At 43.7% G+C, this 17,449-nt stretch overlaps 1 protein-coding gene across 1 annotated transcript in view; it reads left to right on the top strand.

Moving 5' to 3' along the window:
- CHAC2 (ChaC glutathione specific gamma-glutamylcyclotransferase 2) overlaps window positions 1–15,628 on the top strand; it is a 29,520-nt gene extending 13,892 nt beyond the window's left edge. Inside the window, exons 2-3 of the mRNA XM_073554035.1 lie at window positions 9,218–9,253; window positions 15,210–15,628. Coding sequence (XP_073410136.1) covers window positions 9,218–9,253; window positions 15,210–15,593 — 420 coding nt within the window. The 3' untranslated portion in view covers window positions 15,594–15,628. The remainder of the gene's footprint in view (window positions 1–9,217; window positions 9,254–15,209) is intronic.
- The last annotated feature ends 1,821 nt before the right edge of the window (window positions 15,629–17,449 follow it).

The following is a 17,449-nucleotide window of genomic DNA, read 5'->3' on the forward strand; positions in this document are numbered from 1 at the left end:
CCCACAAGTGACCCCATTTTGGAAACTAAACCCCCCAAGGAACTTATCTAGATATGTGGTGAGAACTTGGAACCCACAAGGGCTTCACAAAAGTTTATAACGTACAGCGGTACAATTAAAAAATCATATTTTTTCCACAAAAATGATCTTTTCACCCCCAATTTTTATTTTCCCAAGGGTAATAGGACCCTAAAAGTTATTGTGCCATTTGTCCTGAGTACGCTGATACCCCACATGTAGGGGTAAACCACTATTTGGGCGCATGGCAGAGCTCGGAAGGGAAGCAGCGCCATTTGACGTTTTTGGCTGGAATTGAGATCTGACACCATGTCGCGATTGGAAAGCCCCTGATGTACCAAAACAGTGGAAACCCCCACAAATGACACCATTTTGGAAACTAGACCCCCTAAGGAACTTATTTAGATGTGTGGTTAGCACTTTGAACCCCCGGGGCTTCACAGAAGTTTATAGTGCCCGGGCATGAAAATAAAAAAATCGTATTTTTTCCATAAACATGATCAATTAGTCCCCAATTTTTTTATTTTCCCAAGGGTAACAGGAGAAATTGGACCCCAAAAGTTGTTGTCCAATTTGTCCTGAGCACGCTGACACCCCATTTGTGGGAGAAAACTACTGTATGGACACACGTCGGGGCTCGGAAGGGAAGTAGTGACGTTTTGGAATGCAGACTTTGATGGATTGGTATGCGGGTGTCATGTGCGTTTGGAGAGCCCCTGATCTACCTAAACTATTGAAATTCCCCACAAGTGACCCCATTTTGGACACTAGACCCCCCCACGGAACTTATCTAGATGTGTGGTGAGCACTTTGAACCCCCAAGTGCTTCACAGAAGTTTATAACGCCCGGGCGTGAAAATAAAAAAAATCATTTTTTTCCACAAAAATGATATTTTTGCCCCCAATTTTTTATTTTCCTAAGGGTAACAGGAGAAATTGGACCCCAAAAGTTGTTTTGCAATTTGTCCTGAGTAGACTGATATCCTACATGTGGGGGTAAAACACTGTTTGGGCGCATGGCAGAGCTTGGAAGGGAAGGAGCACCATTTGACTTTTTCAACTCAGAATTGGCTGGAATTGAGATCAGACGCAATGTTGCATTTGGAGAGCCCCTGATGTGCCCAAACAGTGGAAACCCCCAATTCTAACTCCATCCCTAACGCCAACACACCCCAATCCTAATCTCAGCCCTAACCCTAATGGGAAAATGGAAATAAATACATTTTCTTTTAATTTTATTATTTTTCCCTTACTAAGGGGGTGATAACGGGGGGTTTGATTTACTATTTATGGCGGTATTTATTTTTGGCGGCTGTCGCACGCTAAAAGACGCTTTTTATTGTAAAAATAGTTTTGCATCACCACATATTGAGAGCTATAATTTTTCCATATTTTGACTCACTGAGTCATGTGAGGTCTTATTTTTTGCGGGATGAGTTGATGTTTTTATTGGTACCGTTTTCGGGCACGTGACATTTTTTGATCGCTTTTTATTCCGATTTTTGGGACGCAGAATGAACAAAAACCAGCGTTTCATGAATATCTTTTGGGGGGTTGCGTTTACACCATTCCGCGTGCGGTAAAATTGATAAAGCTGTTTTATTCTTCAGGTCAGTACGGTTACAGCGATACCTCATTTAGGTCGTTTTTTTATGTTTTGTTGGTTTTATGCAATGAAAACTATTTTATATAAAAAAAATAATTATTTTTGCATCGCTTTATTCTGCGAGCTATAACTTTTTTATTTTTTCGCTGACGATGCTGTATGGCGGCTCGTTTTTTGCGGGACAAGATGACGTTTTCAGCGGTACCATGGCTATTTATATGCGTCTTTTTGATCGCACGTTATTGCGCTTTTTGTTTGGCGGTATGATAAATCATTATTTTTTGCTTTGTTTTTTATTTTTATTTTTTAAGGGGTTCGCTAAAGGGGTTAACTAATTGGATAGTTTTATAGGGCAGGTCGTTACGGACACGGCGATACCTAATATGTGTACTTTTATTGTTTTTTTGTTTTTTTTTATTTAAAAAAAATGGATTATAGGGGGAATATTTTTTTTTTTTTCTAATTTATTTGGCGATTTTTTTAAATTATTTTAACACTTTTTTTTTTTTTTTAACTTTATTACATAGTCCCAGGTGGGACATCACTGTCCTGCAGGCAGTTCTGCAGACTTCCTCATGCCTGCGCTTTGCAGGCACTGAGGAAGCCAGCTCCCTGCAGGCCCCCGAAGGCCCCCATCGCCATCTTGGATTCGGGGGCCTGTAGGGAAAGAGACCCCCGCAGCAGCGCTGCACATTGCGCTGCCGTGGGGGGCTCAGGGAAGCACGGAGGGAGTACCCTCCCTGTTGATGCTTCTCTTTAACCCCCGGTACACCGCGATCATGTTTGATCGCGGTGTGCAAGGGGTTAACTTGTCGGGGGCGGTCCGCGACCGCCCCTGACACATAGTGCAGGGTGTCAGCTGTGATAATCAGCTGACACCCGGCCGCGATCAGCGGCGCTCACCAAGTGGGTGCCGCTGATCGCGGTAGACGTACTATCTCGTCCATGGGCATAGGGGCCCGGGTCCCATGGACGGGATAGTACGTCTGATTTTCAGGAAGGGGTTAAAGACTCACAACGAAATCCAGGTTAACATAATAATTGAAACCAGAGGAGTAGACGAATACAAGCAATACAACGTAACCCCCGACCAAGACTATCGTCCATGAGTCCTTAACATCCGGGGACCTGGTAGTAGAGGTCAATGACCCAATTTGGAGGGTCTTTCTTTTTTTAACTTTTAACAAACAGTATAGGAAAGAAAAGACAGAACAGAGGAAGAAGGAGAGCAGTTGAAGCGAAAATAGAGTGGGGTGAAATAAGTAACGGAGCCAAGAGAGGCAAAAAGAAAAAACAAAGAGGGGAGGGAAGTAAAAAACGAGGGGGTAAGGGAAGGAGTACCCGCCCGACCAAGTCCACCACTCAGCCTGATGTTTTCAGTTAACCTCAGGGGGGTTTGCCTCCAGCATTAGGTCACAAAACTCACTAGAGCTTCGAAAATCCATCCATCCATCCAAGCCAAGTAGCCCAAAACTTTAGGTATGATTCATATATGGATGAGGTCAGGTCCTCCATATACATCATTTCATTGACTTTTGCGATCCTCTGAGTTATGGTTGGAGGAGCGGGACTCTTCCATCTCTCTGGGATTCAAGCCCTCGCAGCCATGATCAAACAGCATAAATACTTGACGTGGGCACATACCCCCAGGGCCGCTGCAGTAGTGTACAAAAAAACCCCAGAATGCACTGCGACAATTACATTGTATGACCCTGGCTACATTGTTATCACTGCATTTGTCGGCATTGTCAGTTGGTCCTCATACAAAACGTCCTGATGTATTATTACTCTGGATTGCAGCAAGCGAATGATTTACTGTATGACAGCGCTCAACATTTTGGATAGAAAAATCTGCTAAGGCGACACTGTGCTTATTACATGATCCCATGGACAGCACGCTGGCTCAGTGGTTAGCACTGCAGCCTTGCAGCGCTGGGGTCCTGAGTTCAAATCCCACCAAGGACAACATCTGCAAGGAGTCTGTATGTTCTCCCCGTGTTTGCGTGGGTTTCCTCCAGGTTCTCCGGTTTCCTCCCACATTCCAGAGACATAGTGATAGGTAATCTAGGTTGTGAGCCCCATCGGGGACAGTGATGATAATGTCTGTAAAGTGCTGTGGAATTAATGGCTCTATATAAACATAATAAGAAATTAAAGGGTAAATCCTCCAGAAAAATCACATAATTATGGCAGACTTTAGAAATTATCATTAAAGAAAAAGGCCCGTATCTGTGGAAAAGCATAACAGATTGCAAAAAAAAACAAAAAAACTTTAAGGTGATGTTTCCACTGCGAGGGTTTGCTGAGTAGATTTTCTGGGCCGTTTCATCACCTATTCTGTAAATTACTGCAGGTTACCGTACTTGTGTTTATTCATTGCGTGTTCTTTTTTTTTTCTCTCATTTTTTTGACACTGCGGTTCTTGTCTCTTGTTGTTGTTGTTATGCCTTAAATAAAGCTGCTTTGTTTTTGATGCTTCCTGGTATTTGGTTTTGACAAAATGCTCACTTAACACTCATGCGTTATTTACCTGTGGATTTTCTGCATCTATTGTAAGTCTATGGGGAAAATCTGCACATAAAGCTCCGCATACCCACAAGAGAAATTGACATGTTGTGGATGTGAAACACGCACCGCAGGTCAGTCTACACTGGGGGGGGGACACAGTGGGCAGGAGATTTCTATAAATCACATTCACTTTGCTGTAACTGTACTAAGACCGGATTTACACATCTGTGTTTCATGGTCCACATATGAACGGCATCGTGCAGGCAGGCCACAGCGTCTCATGACTCAAACAGAACAGCGTCATGTACGCCTTTAGGCTGTTGAGTTTGCATCAGGAGACTCTGGGCCTGTCTGTACATTGAGGTCAATATGCTATCTATGAAACTTGGACGTGTGAATCTGGCCTTAAAGTGTTTTTTCACCTTTAAGGACATGGACTCCAAATGCTCTTACATAATAAACACAGCAGGTAGTGACACTTCCTGTGTGTAGCGACTGCTAACCGCTGCTGCAGCAGTCTTGGTGTTTTGGGTGTTGACGTCAGGTCGACCGAGCCCATCACTGCTTATCAGCTTGTGCTGTCTACCTCAGCACAGCCGCTGCGATCAGTGATTGGCTACAGTGTTGATGCACACTTTCAGCATGACGTAAATGCATCGCCCTCCCAGGGCTGTGGGATACTTGGTACCGGGCCGGTCTCTCAGAGGGGATTGTCACAGCAGCGGTGACCTGGTCCATGGCCTTGGGCGCCCATGTAAAAGGGGGTTGAGTTGGGAATAAAGTTTATAAGTGATTCGTGACGCCACCTGTGGTGTTCGGCAAGGGAGGTGTTAAGCCGATGCTGCAGACAGATCCTCGGGGACAGATGGTGTAGTGCAGCAATGATGTTGTAGCCCTCCACAGGCAGGACTGTTGGTCCCAGGGCAGTGTAGCGGAAAGTTCAGGAAGAGGGTGCAGTGTTTGGCACAGAGATGTAGTAGTGCTGAGGATGTTGCAGGAAGGAGGCAAGGACACAACAGGGTGCAGTATCTTTACATTTACTTGGCAAACGCAGTCCAGGGTCCTGATTACAGATGGCACAGGAGCAGGCTAGCCTGGAAGCAACTCGGGAATCACTCTATCAGATGGGTTGTGTAGTCTCCTTCCTAGCGCTGGCTTGAGGTACATGCAGCACTGTGTAACACTGAAGTTCCTCCTTCTTATTGTCTCTTAGAACTACCTCGTATGGCAGACAGCTGTAGCCCTCTATCTCTCTCGGCTCACCCGTCGCTGTTGTGCCTCCGAGTCTTAGTTGGGAATAGAGCATTTACAGCTTCCTATTCCTCTGGTTTCTGTTGCAGGACCTTCAGTATCCATACTACCGTGGAGACCAGGCTCCAGATCATGCGCTCTCACTGGGAGGAAGCTCTCTTTCCTCAGCTCAACCTCCAGCTTCTCTCCACACGTCTACACATGTTGCCCTCCTCACACTAACTATCTCCCCTCCTGGCCCTCAGAGCGCACTCCTCCCCCAATCCTGGTTCAGAGCCCCCTCTGCTGGCCTGGAGTGGGAACTGTGTTGCATGACATGGTTAACTACTAGAGAGACCCTTCCTTGCTTCCAAGCATGACATCACCCTCCCTGGAGGAAGGTTAATGCCATTGTGGCGACCATACTCCTGGGGGCGCCACATAACCACTGCAACTAAAACAGTGAGACGTGAGCAGGAGCCTTCGCTAGACCCTGGGAAGGCTGGAGCTAAAGCTGTGCATCATCTACACAATATGCGCTTCCTCACTAACTGCTAAGAGACTGCTCATCTAATATATAAAGCTCAATGTGGGTATGTATGTCCGGGATTGGCATCCGCACCGTCGCAGCTACAGCCACAAAATTTGGCACAGTCACACGTCTGGACCCCGAGAGCGTCATAGACTATGTTGTGAGGTGAAATTTTAACCCAGCGCATTCCAATTCACCAAACAATTTTGCCCCTATTTACATAATGGGGGAAAAAGTGAAAGGAAAAGTGATGGAGGCAAATTGACAGCTGCCAGATGTGAACAAGGGGGACTTAAAGAATGAGAGCGATGGCACCAAAGAGTATATACCGTACAGTTGCTAAGGTGGGGCCCTGACATGGGATACTCACCAAACATGGGGATATGAGCACACACAAAATGCGCCACACACTACCACGTGCTTCAACACATATACCACCCTCAGCACACATTTCACCACACATACACCAACCTCGCCACATAAAAGTTGAAACACAAAAGTCGCCACTCAAAACTCGCCACGCTGTCCCAGAGCTGTTTAGGCCTGTTTCATACTTCCATTATTCCCGTCAGTTGCCATCCGCCAAAAAGGCGGAGAACGGATCCGTGTCCGTCGAGACACCAACGGGTGCCAACGGACCGTTGCATTGATGGGGTCCGCAGATGTAGGAATGTTAACGGAACCGCAGGAAATCAAAAAGAACCGCCGTGGTAGTGGGGCCGCGAGAAGAGAGCGGGGCCGCGGGACGAGGCGCGAGAAGAGAGCGGGGCCGCGGGACGAGGCGCGAGAAGAGAGCGGGGCCGCGGGACGAGGCGCGAGAAGAGTCCGGGGTCGGGACGAGCCGCGAGAAGAGTCCGGGGTCGGGACGAGCCGCGAGAAGAGTCCGGGGTCGGGACGAGCCAGAGAGAAAAATTTTTCACCCGCCAGGATTGTCATTTAGGGTTAACTTTCCGGCAAAGCCAATTCCGGGCATGCGGTGTGGTAATGCGGATCCGGCAACCAAAAAAACGTTGCAGTGTCCATCCTGCCATGTCAGCAGACGCTAAAATTTTGGCGGATTCGTAGAAAAACGGATCCAACGGATAACCATCCATCAAGATCTGCTGTTAATGTAAGTCAATGGGGAAAAAAACGGATCCGCCAACAAAAATGGCGGATCCGTTTTTTTTTGTTTGCAAAACAGCGGATCTTGACTGATGGTGAAAGACGGATGTGTGAAAGAGGCCTTAAAAGATGAAAAATAAGCTGTGATTGGTTGCAATCAGCAACAGTTTTCTTTGTAGACAGTTGTGGTAACTGAGGCCTATTATTCTTATCATTTCTATGGTGTTATCGTCCTTCTGTAAAGCTGGAAATAACACAATTTATTACCATGCCAACACAGACCACCCTCTGACACAGACTGCAGGGGGAGCCCAGTATCATACAGGATAGGATTAGATACACGGCTCAGCAGTCAGTATCACACGGAATAGGATTAGATACACAGCTCAGCAGTCAGTATCACACAGGAGAGGATTAGATACACAGCTCAGCAGTCAGTATCACACAGGATAGGATTAGATACACAGCTCAGCAGTCAGTATCACACAGGAGAGGATTAGATACACGGCTCAGCAGTCAGTAACACACAGGATAGGATTAGATACACGGCTCAGCAGTCAGTAACACACAGGATAGGATTAGATACACGGCTCAGCAGTCAGTATCACACAGGATAGGATTAGACGCATGGCTCAGCAGACAGTATCACACAGGATAGGAATAGATACACGGCTCAGCAGACAGTATCACACAGAATAGGATTAGATGCACGGTTTTTATGTGCAATATAATCATTATAATTTGTTATAACTAACCACAGTTGGTTACTATGCCCAGGCAACGCCGGGCTCTTCAGCTAGTATTCCCTATTTCCCTATGGTTCATTCTGCTCGTGTTCTGTGGATGATGTTTGTGTATTAAAGGGTTATTACTATAAATGAAATTGAGCACCTATCCATAGGATTGTAGTCGGAGTCAGTGTCCATTTTGGTGGAGTCGGTATAAAATGGACCAACGGCTAAAATATATATTGGGTTCAGTAGTACAATGCAGGATGTGCTGTAGATTTTTTCATAAGACTTTTGGAAAGTTCTGAAATGTCTTAAATGTCTGCTCTGTTCCTGATCTAAGAATCTTTGCTTTTTAGCTGAGATGAATCTGTGCTGCACTTTATGTACATGCTCAGTAGTGACCAGTGCTGTGGGGTCATAGATGAGATGAATCTGCTGCACTTTATGTACATGTTCAGTAGTGACCAGTGCTGTGGGGTCATAGATGAGATGAATCTGTGCTGCACTTTATGCACATGCTCAGTAATGACCAGTGCTGTGGGGTCATAGATGAGATGAATCTGTGCTGCACTTTATGCACATGCTCAGTAGTGACCAGTGCTGTGGAGTCATAGATGAGATGAATCTGTGCTGCACTTTATGCACATGCTCAGTAGTGACCAGTGCTGTGGGGTCATAGATGAGATGAATCTGTGCTGCACTTTATGCACATGCTCAGTAGTGACCAGTGCTGTGGGTTCATAGATGAGATGAATCTGTGCTGCACTTTATGTACATGCTCAGTAGTGACCAGTGCTGTGGGGTCATAGATGAGATGAATCTGTGCTGCACTTTATGCACATGCTCAGTAGTGACCAGTGCTGTGGGGTCATAGATGAGATGAATCTGTGCTGTACTTTATGTACATGCTCAGTAGTGACCAGTGCTGTGGGGTCATAGATGAGATGAATCTGTGCTGCACTTTATGCACATGCTCAGTAGTGACCAGTGCTGTGCAGTTGGAGGTTGGGAAAATTGAGGAGTCGGAGGTTTGATTAACTAACTCCACAACCCTGGAAGAGTGTCTAATTTACTGTGGTTGGACCCCCAGTAATTTTGACTATGGTGCTCTGCAGAGCTCTAGCTTGAGTGCAGCCAAGTTTCACATGTCTAAACTCCCCTCCATTGTCTCTATGGAGATTGGTAATGGTTGTGCGCACTGCTCTGCGAGAAGTGGTGGCTGGTGCACAATCTACTGCAAAAAAAAAAATCTTCATGCAAAGTAAAAAAAAAATGTGATCGATTTCCTGTGAATTGAGGAATTGCAATGCCATACTCAGCCCATCGACAAGAGGGGCGCTGTTTCCTTGCAAAGAAAAAAAAATAGCCCCCATTTTCCAAATATAGACAAATGCTTTAACCTTAGGAATTGGAAATGATTCAGTACGAAGACTTCTAGCTCTATTCTATAATCCAATAACATTTTTCTTTAAATTTTCTTTCTTTTAGCCCGGAAGAGTTGTGACACTCGTCGAAGATCCACAGGTAAATATAATCTATACATGACATATGTACATTTTATTATAGAATTATTTCTACCTCCTGTGTAGAAAGTCTGCGGCTCCTCAGACCGCTCTGCTCTCTTTCCGAGGATCAGCGAGTGCTTCCATTGATGGGGGGTCGGGTTGGGGGTTCTCTGGGTCCAGATTTTACCAATCAAAACTACTGAACCAGAGTTATAATTTACAAAAAAAAAAGGGTTTAAAAATGGGAAAAATGCACAATAAGGAAGAAACGTAAATGCATCCTTTGCTTCTTATGCTTCGCCATGTTCTGCTCCAGGACAGCTCTCCCTGCAATACACGACCGATAGAACACGTAGAATTCGCAGCTTTACAGGTCCGCCACCATGAAGCGAGGGGCCAGTGTCCTGGATAATAGCTGCTGGAATGTAATAGTGTCATGATGTGCTCAGTGGTAGATAAACACGTCCACACGCAGCCCCGGCTGATTGTTATATCCGCTGGTTGTTCTGTCGCTTTCTGTGTGCTTTACAGTTCATTAAAGTTGTCCTTATCGCACCATTATCCCTCCGCCATGTGCCGGGTGTTGTCAGGGCTCGGTTATTCACATACTCAATTGTCCTTACAAGAGACTGTTTTAGGCTTCACCTTTCTCGAATTTTGTTATAATTTTATTATTTTTTAATTTGCACATGTGAGGTAAAAAAAACTCAGAGAAAATATGCAAGTAAAGGTACAGCAACCCGCACTCCCCCTTTACTCCCAATATTTAAGTCGATTTGCCATTTGAAGAGCAAAAAATTATTTAGTTAGTGACCTAAAAAAGTAATTATACAGTGCCTTGGGAAAGTATTCGGCCCCCTGGAAGTTTTCAACCTTTTCCCACATATCATGATTCAAACATAAAGATACCATGTAAATTTTTGGTGAAGAATCAACAAGTGGGACACAATTGTGAAATTGAACGAAATTTATTGGTTATTTTAAATTGTTGTGGAAAGTCAAAACTGAAAAGTGGGGCGTGCAATATTATTCGGCCCCTTTAACTTAATACTTTGTTTCGCCACCTTTTGCTGTGATTACAGCTGCAAGTCGCTTGGGGTATGTCTCTATCAGTTTTGTACATCGAGAGACTGAAATTCTTGCCCATTCTTCCTTGGCAAAGAGCTCGAGCTCAGTGAGGTTGGATGGAGATCATTTGTGAACAGCAGTTTTCACCTCTTTCCACAGATTCTCGATTGGATTCAGGTCTAGACTTTGACTTGGCCATGTTAACACCTGGATACGGTTATTTGTGAACCATTCCATTGTAGATTTTGCTTTATGTTTGGGATCATTGTCTTGATGGAAGACAAATCTCCGTACCAGTCTCAGGTTTTTTGCAGACTCCAACAGGTTTTCATCAAGAATGGTCCTGTATTTGGCTCCATCCATCTTTCCATCAATTTTAACCATCTTCTCTGTCCCTGCTGAAGAAAAGCAGGCCCAAACCATGATGCTGCCACCACCATGTTTGACAGTGGGGATGGTGTGTTCAGGGTGATGAGCTGTGGTGCCTTTATGACAAACATATCATTTGGCATTGTTGCCAAAAAGTTCGAATTTGGTTTCCTCTGACCAGAGCACCTTCTTCCACAAGTTTGGTGTGTCTCCCAGGTGGCTTGTTGCAAACTTTAAACAACACTTTTTATGGCTATCTCTGAGAAATGGCTTTCTTCTTGCCACTCTTCCATAAAGGCCAGATTTGTGCAGTGTACAACTGATTGTTGTCCTATGGACCTCAGCTGTAGATCTCTGCAGTTCATCCAGAGTGATCATGGGCCTCTTGGCTGCATCTCTGATCAGTCTTCTCCTTGTTTGAGATGAAAGTTTAGAGGGACGGCCGGGTCTTGGTAGATTTGCAGTGGTATGATACTCCTTCCATTTCAATATGATCGCTTGCACAGTGCTCCTTGGGATGTTTAAAGTTTTGGAAATCATTTTGTATCCAAATCTGGCTTTAAACTTCTCCACAACAGTATCACAGACCTACCTGTTGTGTTCCTTGGTCTTCATGATGCTCTCTGTGCATCAAACAGAACCCTGAGACTATCACAGAGCAGGTGCATTTATACCGAGACTTCATTACACACAGGAGGATTATATTTATCATCATTAGTCTTTTAGGACAACACTGGATCATTCAGAGATACACAATGATCTTCTGGAGTAAGTTTGCTGCAATAAAAGTAAAGGGGCCAAATAATATTGCACGCCCCACTTTTCAGTTTTTGAATTTCCACAAAAATTTAAAATAACCAATAAATTTCGTTCAACTTCACAATTGTGTTCCACTTGTTGTTGATTCTTCGCCAAAAATTTACATTTGGTATCTTTATGTTTGAAGCATGACACGTGGGAAAAGGTTGAAAAGTTCCAGGGGACCGAATACTTTTGCAAGGCACTGTATATGTATGTATGTGTGTATGTATGTATGTATGTGTGTATGTGTGTGTGTGTATATATATTCACATACTATTTGAAAAGGAAAAAATACTGTATAACTAAAATATATTTTATTTTTTTTCCCTTGTCAATTGTATGTGTTGCTGAAAATATGTAGAAGTTATTGGTAAGTCGTGGCACCCCTTCGGTGTCTCATGATCATATCATGTTGGAGCTGTTGGGTGGTTAGAAAAGCATTTACCGGGTTAACGGCCATCTGCGGAGCTGTGTGTTTCTCTTGGCTGTTAGAGGCAGATGATGGCGGAATATCACAGCTATCATCTGCAGGGAAAGATTCGGGTTCAGGTCCTGAACCTGCATCAAAGAAATAGACCTGATATGATGTACTTATACGGTATGTCAGGAAATGATTGCCTAGCACCTATCAATCAAGCTAAGGAGGCTCGGTGTGGACAGTTGTTGGGGCAATGCTCTGTCACGCCCATAGCACTGAACACATTTGCATATTCATTAAATGCGAATTTCTTTGGAATGCAGCAACAGATAAGAGTTGCTAGATCTATTGAAGATCTGCATGCCCATATCTGTAGGTTGGAGTTGATCATCCTGATTACCTTTAAAGCAGGGCTGTGGAGTCGGTTAGCCAAACCTGCGACTCCGACTCCTCAATTTCCCTTACACCGACTCCACGACTCCGACTCCGACATATATTGCTTATATTTAAGTGAAAAATGTATTGTAGTACAATGTGACCATCAGACATTTAATCATTTCTATGATCCAATAATCAAGATATTTAGAACATAATATCTATTTATTGGAATACAACTTTAGAACACAAAAAACTGTAATTAATTGTAAATATGTAATACACTGTATACATGTACATGTATACGGTACAGACCAAAGTTTGGACACACCTTCTCATTCAAAGAGTTTTCTTTATTTTCATGACTATGAAAATTGTAGATTCACTCTGAAGGCATCAAAACTATGAATTAACACATGTGGAATTATATAATTAAAGTGTGAAACAACTGAAAACATGTCTTATATTCTAGATTCTTTGAAGTAGCCACCTTTTGCTTTGATTACTGCTTTGCACACTCTTGGCATTCTCTTGATGAGCTTCAAGTGGTAGTCACCAGAAATGGCCTTCCAACAGTCTTGAAGGAGTTCCCAGAGATGCTTAGCACTTGTTGGCCCTTTTGCCTTCACTCTGCGGTCCAGCTCACCCCAAACCATCTCGATTGGGTTCAGGTCTGGTGACTGTGGAGGCCAGGTCATCTGGCGTAGCACCCCATCACTCTCCTTCTTGGTCAAATAGCCCTTACACAGCCTGGAGGTGTGTTTGAGGCCATTGTCCTGTTGAAAAATAAATGATGGTCCAACTAAACACAAACCGGATGGAATAGCATGCTGCTGCAAGATGCTGTGGTAGCCATGCTGGTTCAGTATGCCTTCAATTTTGAATAAATCCCCAACAGTGCCACCAGCAAAGCACCTCCTCCTCCATGCTTCACGGTGGGAACCAGACATGTAGAGTCCATCCGTTTACCTTTTCTGCGTTGCACAAAGACGTGGTTGGAACCAAAGATCTCAAATTTGGACTCATCAGACCAAAGCACAGATTTCCACTGGTCTAATGTCCATTCCTTGTGTTCTTTAGCCAAAACAAGTCTCTCCTGCTTGTTGCCTGTCCTTAGCAGTGGTTTCCTAGCAGCTATTTTACCATGAAGGCCTGCTGCACAAAGTCTCCTCTTAACAGTTGTTGTAGAGATGTGTCTGCTGCTAGAACTCTGTGTGGCATTGACCTGGTCTCTAATCTGAGCTGCTGTTAACCTGCGATTTCTGAGGCTGGTGACCAGGATGAACTTATCCTCCGCAGCAGAGGTGACTCTTGGTCTTCCTTTCCTGGGGCGGTCCTCGTGTGAGCCAGTTTCTTTGTAGCTCTTGATGGTTTTTGCCAATGCACTTGGGGACACTTTCAAAGTTTTCCCAATTTTTCAGACTGACTGACCTTCATTTCTTAAAGTAATGATGGCCACTCGTTTTTCTTTACTTAGCTGCTTTTTTCTTGTCATAATACAAATTCTAACAGTCTATTCAGTAGGACTATCAGCTGTGTATCCACCAGACTTCTGCACAACACAAATGATGGTCCCAACCCCATTTATAAGGCAAGAAATCCCACTTATTAAACCTGACAGGGCACACCTGTGAAATGAAAACCACTTCCGGTGACTACCTCTTGAAGCTCATCACGAGAATGCCAAGAGTGTGCAAAGCAGAAATCAAAGCAAAAGGTGGCTACTTTGAAGAACCTAGAATATAAGACATACAGTATTTTCAGTTGTTTCACACTTTTTTGTTAATTAACACATGTGGAATTGTATAATTCATAGTTTTGATGCCTTCAGAGTGAATCTACAATTTCCATAGTCATGAAAATAAAGAAAACTCTTTGAGAAGGTGTGTCCAAACTTTTGGTCTATACTGTGTGTGTATGTATGTATGTATATATATATATATATATATATATATATAATAATAATAAAAAAAAAAAAATATATATATTATATACACACACACACACACACACACACACACACACACACACACACACACACACACACACACACTGACTTATCTCGGCTAAGATACAGCCTAGATCCTCAGGCTACGTTCACACTATGGGCGTAGCCAGGATCAAACCTGGGGGGGGGGCAGAATTTCATACTGCACACCTGAGCTGCTACAGAACCTCATACTTCACACCCTTACACTTGAAAATAAAGCCTGCACCTTAAGAAGATGTGGTGGTGAATGCAGTCTATTTATTCCAACTATATGATGTTACTGAAGACGAGCAATGCCTGTCCTGGGCGTCCTTTGGGCAGCTATGAGGTGTACCTGACTGGTGCTAAAAAAAAGGAGTGTTAGTCTGTGTGCTATCCGGCTTTCATTCTTTTTGGTGCAGATATGGATATATGGATAGAGCAGATTTCTAATCTGCTTTTGCTATTGAAAACATTATCTATGAGCTCAAAAACCTTTCAGGTGATGCGGTTTTTTAAAAAGCTGATCTGCTTTTGCAACTGAAAAACATATCCTCAAAAAACGCAGGAAAAACGCTGTGTGTGAATGTAGCCTTAGATCAGGAATAGAACAGCCATTTATAGGACATTTCATAACTTTCCCAAATTCCTATGAAAAAATATTCTGCATAGAACTACTGTACCCAATTTATTATATATTTTAGGAGTCGGTCCATTTTATACCGACTCCACCAAAATGAGCACCGACTCCACAGCCCTGCTTTAAAGAGTTGTTTTGTGGTTTAGCTGCAGCTTAATGAATAGTCCATGTGATATGAGGACTGCTCGAGAGTCGCCAGTGCAGGAGCCCCTTTAACAGGACAAGTACCTTCATGAGACTGCGTTTTTAAAAAATCTGGATAAAGCATATTGGTATAAAGTGACTTACTCTCTACGTATTGTCAATGTCTGATAAGTCTGCTTCCCTTTTACTAGGGCTGTGTATGGGGTGTTGCCTACAGACTTCCAGAGGGAAAGGAAGAAGAAGTGAAGGCCTACCTTGACTTTCGAGAGAAAGGAGGCTACCGGACTACGACTGTTGTCTTTTACCCAAAGGATCCCTCAATAAAACCATTCAACGTACTCCTGTATATCGGAACCTGTGATAACCCCAACTACCTCGGACCTGCTCCCCTAGAAGACATCGCCGAGCAGATTTTTAATGCCGTTGGGCCCAGTGGGAAAAACACTGAATATCTGTTTGAACTTGCACATTCACTCAGGAACCTTGTACCAGAAGAGGCAGATGAGCACCTCTTTTCCTTAGAGAAGTTAGTGAGGGAACTTTTGGAGAGACGACAAAAGATAAATTGTATATAAATTTTATCCCTTTCATCCTTTAGGAATGGAGACAATGTGTCCTGATTTTTATTTATGCGTTGCGAATACCAAAGCAGTTATTGGGATAGTTTATAGGGGTTAAGCAATTCTTTTAGTGATTTCAATCCACAAACTTAAAGGGGTTGTCCACTACTCAGAAAACCCCTTCTGAATCCCCGTTGTCCGTTTGTAAAGTAATAACTCTTATATCCACCTTTGGTGCAGTTCCAGCAGCATTGACACTGGCTCGCCCGGGGATTGCGTGACATTGTCACTCGATCCCTGCAGCTTCACTCTCCCCATCTTCGGGCGAATCATATACATCTGAAGGAAGTTAGTGTTGTTTTTTATAAGGGGGAAACATAGGGATTCAGAAGGGGTTGTCCGAGTAGTGGACAATTCTTTTTAGAGCTTTTAAAAAATAACATTTATTAAGGCCTGGCATAGAAGGTAAAGTATAAATTAGATATTGCGTGTGCTGCAAAGAGTTTTAAGAGGTGTCCAGAAAGAAGAAACATAGGGGAAAAAACTCAATCTGTTTTTCCTTCCTTTTGGTCATAAGCTGCCAACGTTTTTATTGTTTCCTGAAATTCCTGATCTAGGGAATTTGTGGCGTGAAACAGGCTGCGTAGGAAACTTTTAACTTTAAAATTTACAGTGGTGGGGACTAGCAGTCACAAAATGCGCATGCACGGAAGTTGCGCATGCGCAGAAGACAGGCGAAACCACTACATCCCCAGAGCAAGCGTACAATTACATTCTCTGGCGCATACTTGTTGCAGTTTCCATTCCCTATATGTAAGGTTGCGTATTACGTCCTGTACATTGCGGGAGTGCAATGCTAATGTACAGGACAGATATACTGCATTTTGTAGGCACAGAAAAGAGTTGAAGGGGAGATCTGTACAGTAATGTCATATTCAGCACACAACAATATTGAAAAGAAGACTAAACCTAGATGTGGATGTTTAAATTAAGCAAGAAATATATTTCTCCTCACTGCTGGCACGGCTACAGCATTTCCTGCATGGTCCTCAACTTAAGTCTTGACTTAATCCTGGCCTGGGCCCCGGTGATCTTTCATCTTGCAGAAACACACGGTAAAGGAGGGAGGCTCCTGCTGCAGCTGGTTGGTTTACAGCCAGACACAGGACAGTAAGGAGACATGGCTGATCTCTTGAGAAGAAAAGATTTCTTGGCTTTAATTGTAATATGAAATAAACTAGGAAGAAAATAAATGGAATCTGTTAGTAGGGCTTTCTATATAGTCATAGAGGTGCATGGTGTAGGGGAAGAGACCCTGATTCCAGCAAGGTGTCACTCACTGGGTTGTGTTTTGCTCTTAAAACATTTTTTTTAATCTGTAAATTATCAATACATGACTAGGTGTCTCGTGCCTCCTAGTCCAACTCCGCCCCGATCACTGATTATCAGCTTTCAATCAGTGATGGGGTTATACAGGGCTCGGCATTTTGAGCTCTGCTAGATCTGCAGCAGAGAAAGCTGTTATTCTATAACAAGTTCTGCACCCAGTAAACTAAGTGACACATCGCTGGAATCAAAGGTCTCTGTCCCTACCTCATGATGCTGTTAGATGGCATAGCAAAAACCTGCTGACGGATTCCTTTTAAGGAGGAATTGCAGGGATAGTTTTATTTCTTTTGTGCATTTTTCTAGCTGCTCAAGTAGTGGAAAAATCATCATTCTTATGTGTAGTGGTTTTCAATTGGAGGAGACTGACAGGTCTGGTCACTGCTCCTCCACTAGCATCCAAGGTATGGACTGGCGAGGTGTGCAGTCTGAGTGGAAGGAGGGGAACCATGAATACTTCTATACATTGAGTGTCACATCTGTTA

Source organism: Dendrobates tinctorius, unplaced genomic scaffold (genome assembly GCF_039654945.1).
Source record: "Dendrobates tinctorius isolate UK_male_01 unplaced genomic scaffold, ASM3965494v1 ptg000205l, whole genome shotgun sequence".
NCBI classification, from domain to species: Eukaryota; Metazoa; Chordata; class Amphibia; order Anura; family Dendrobatidae; genus Dendrobates; species Dendrobates tinctorius.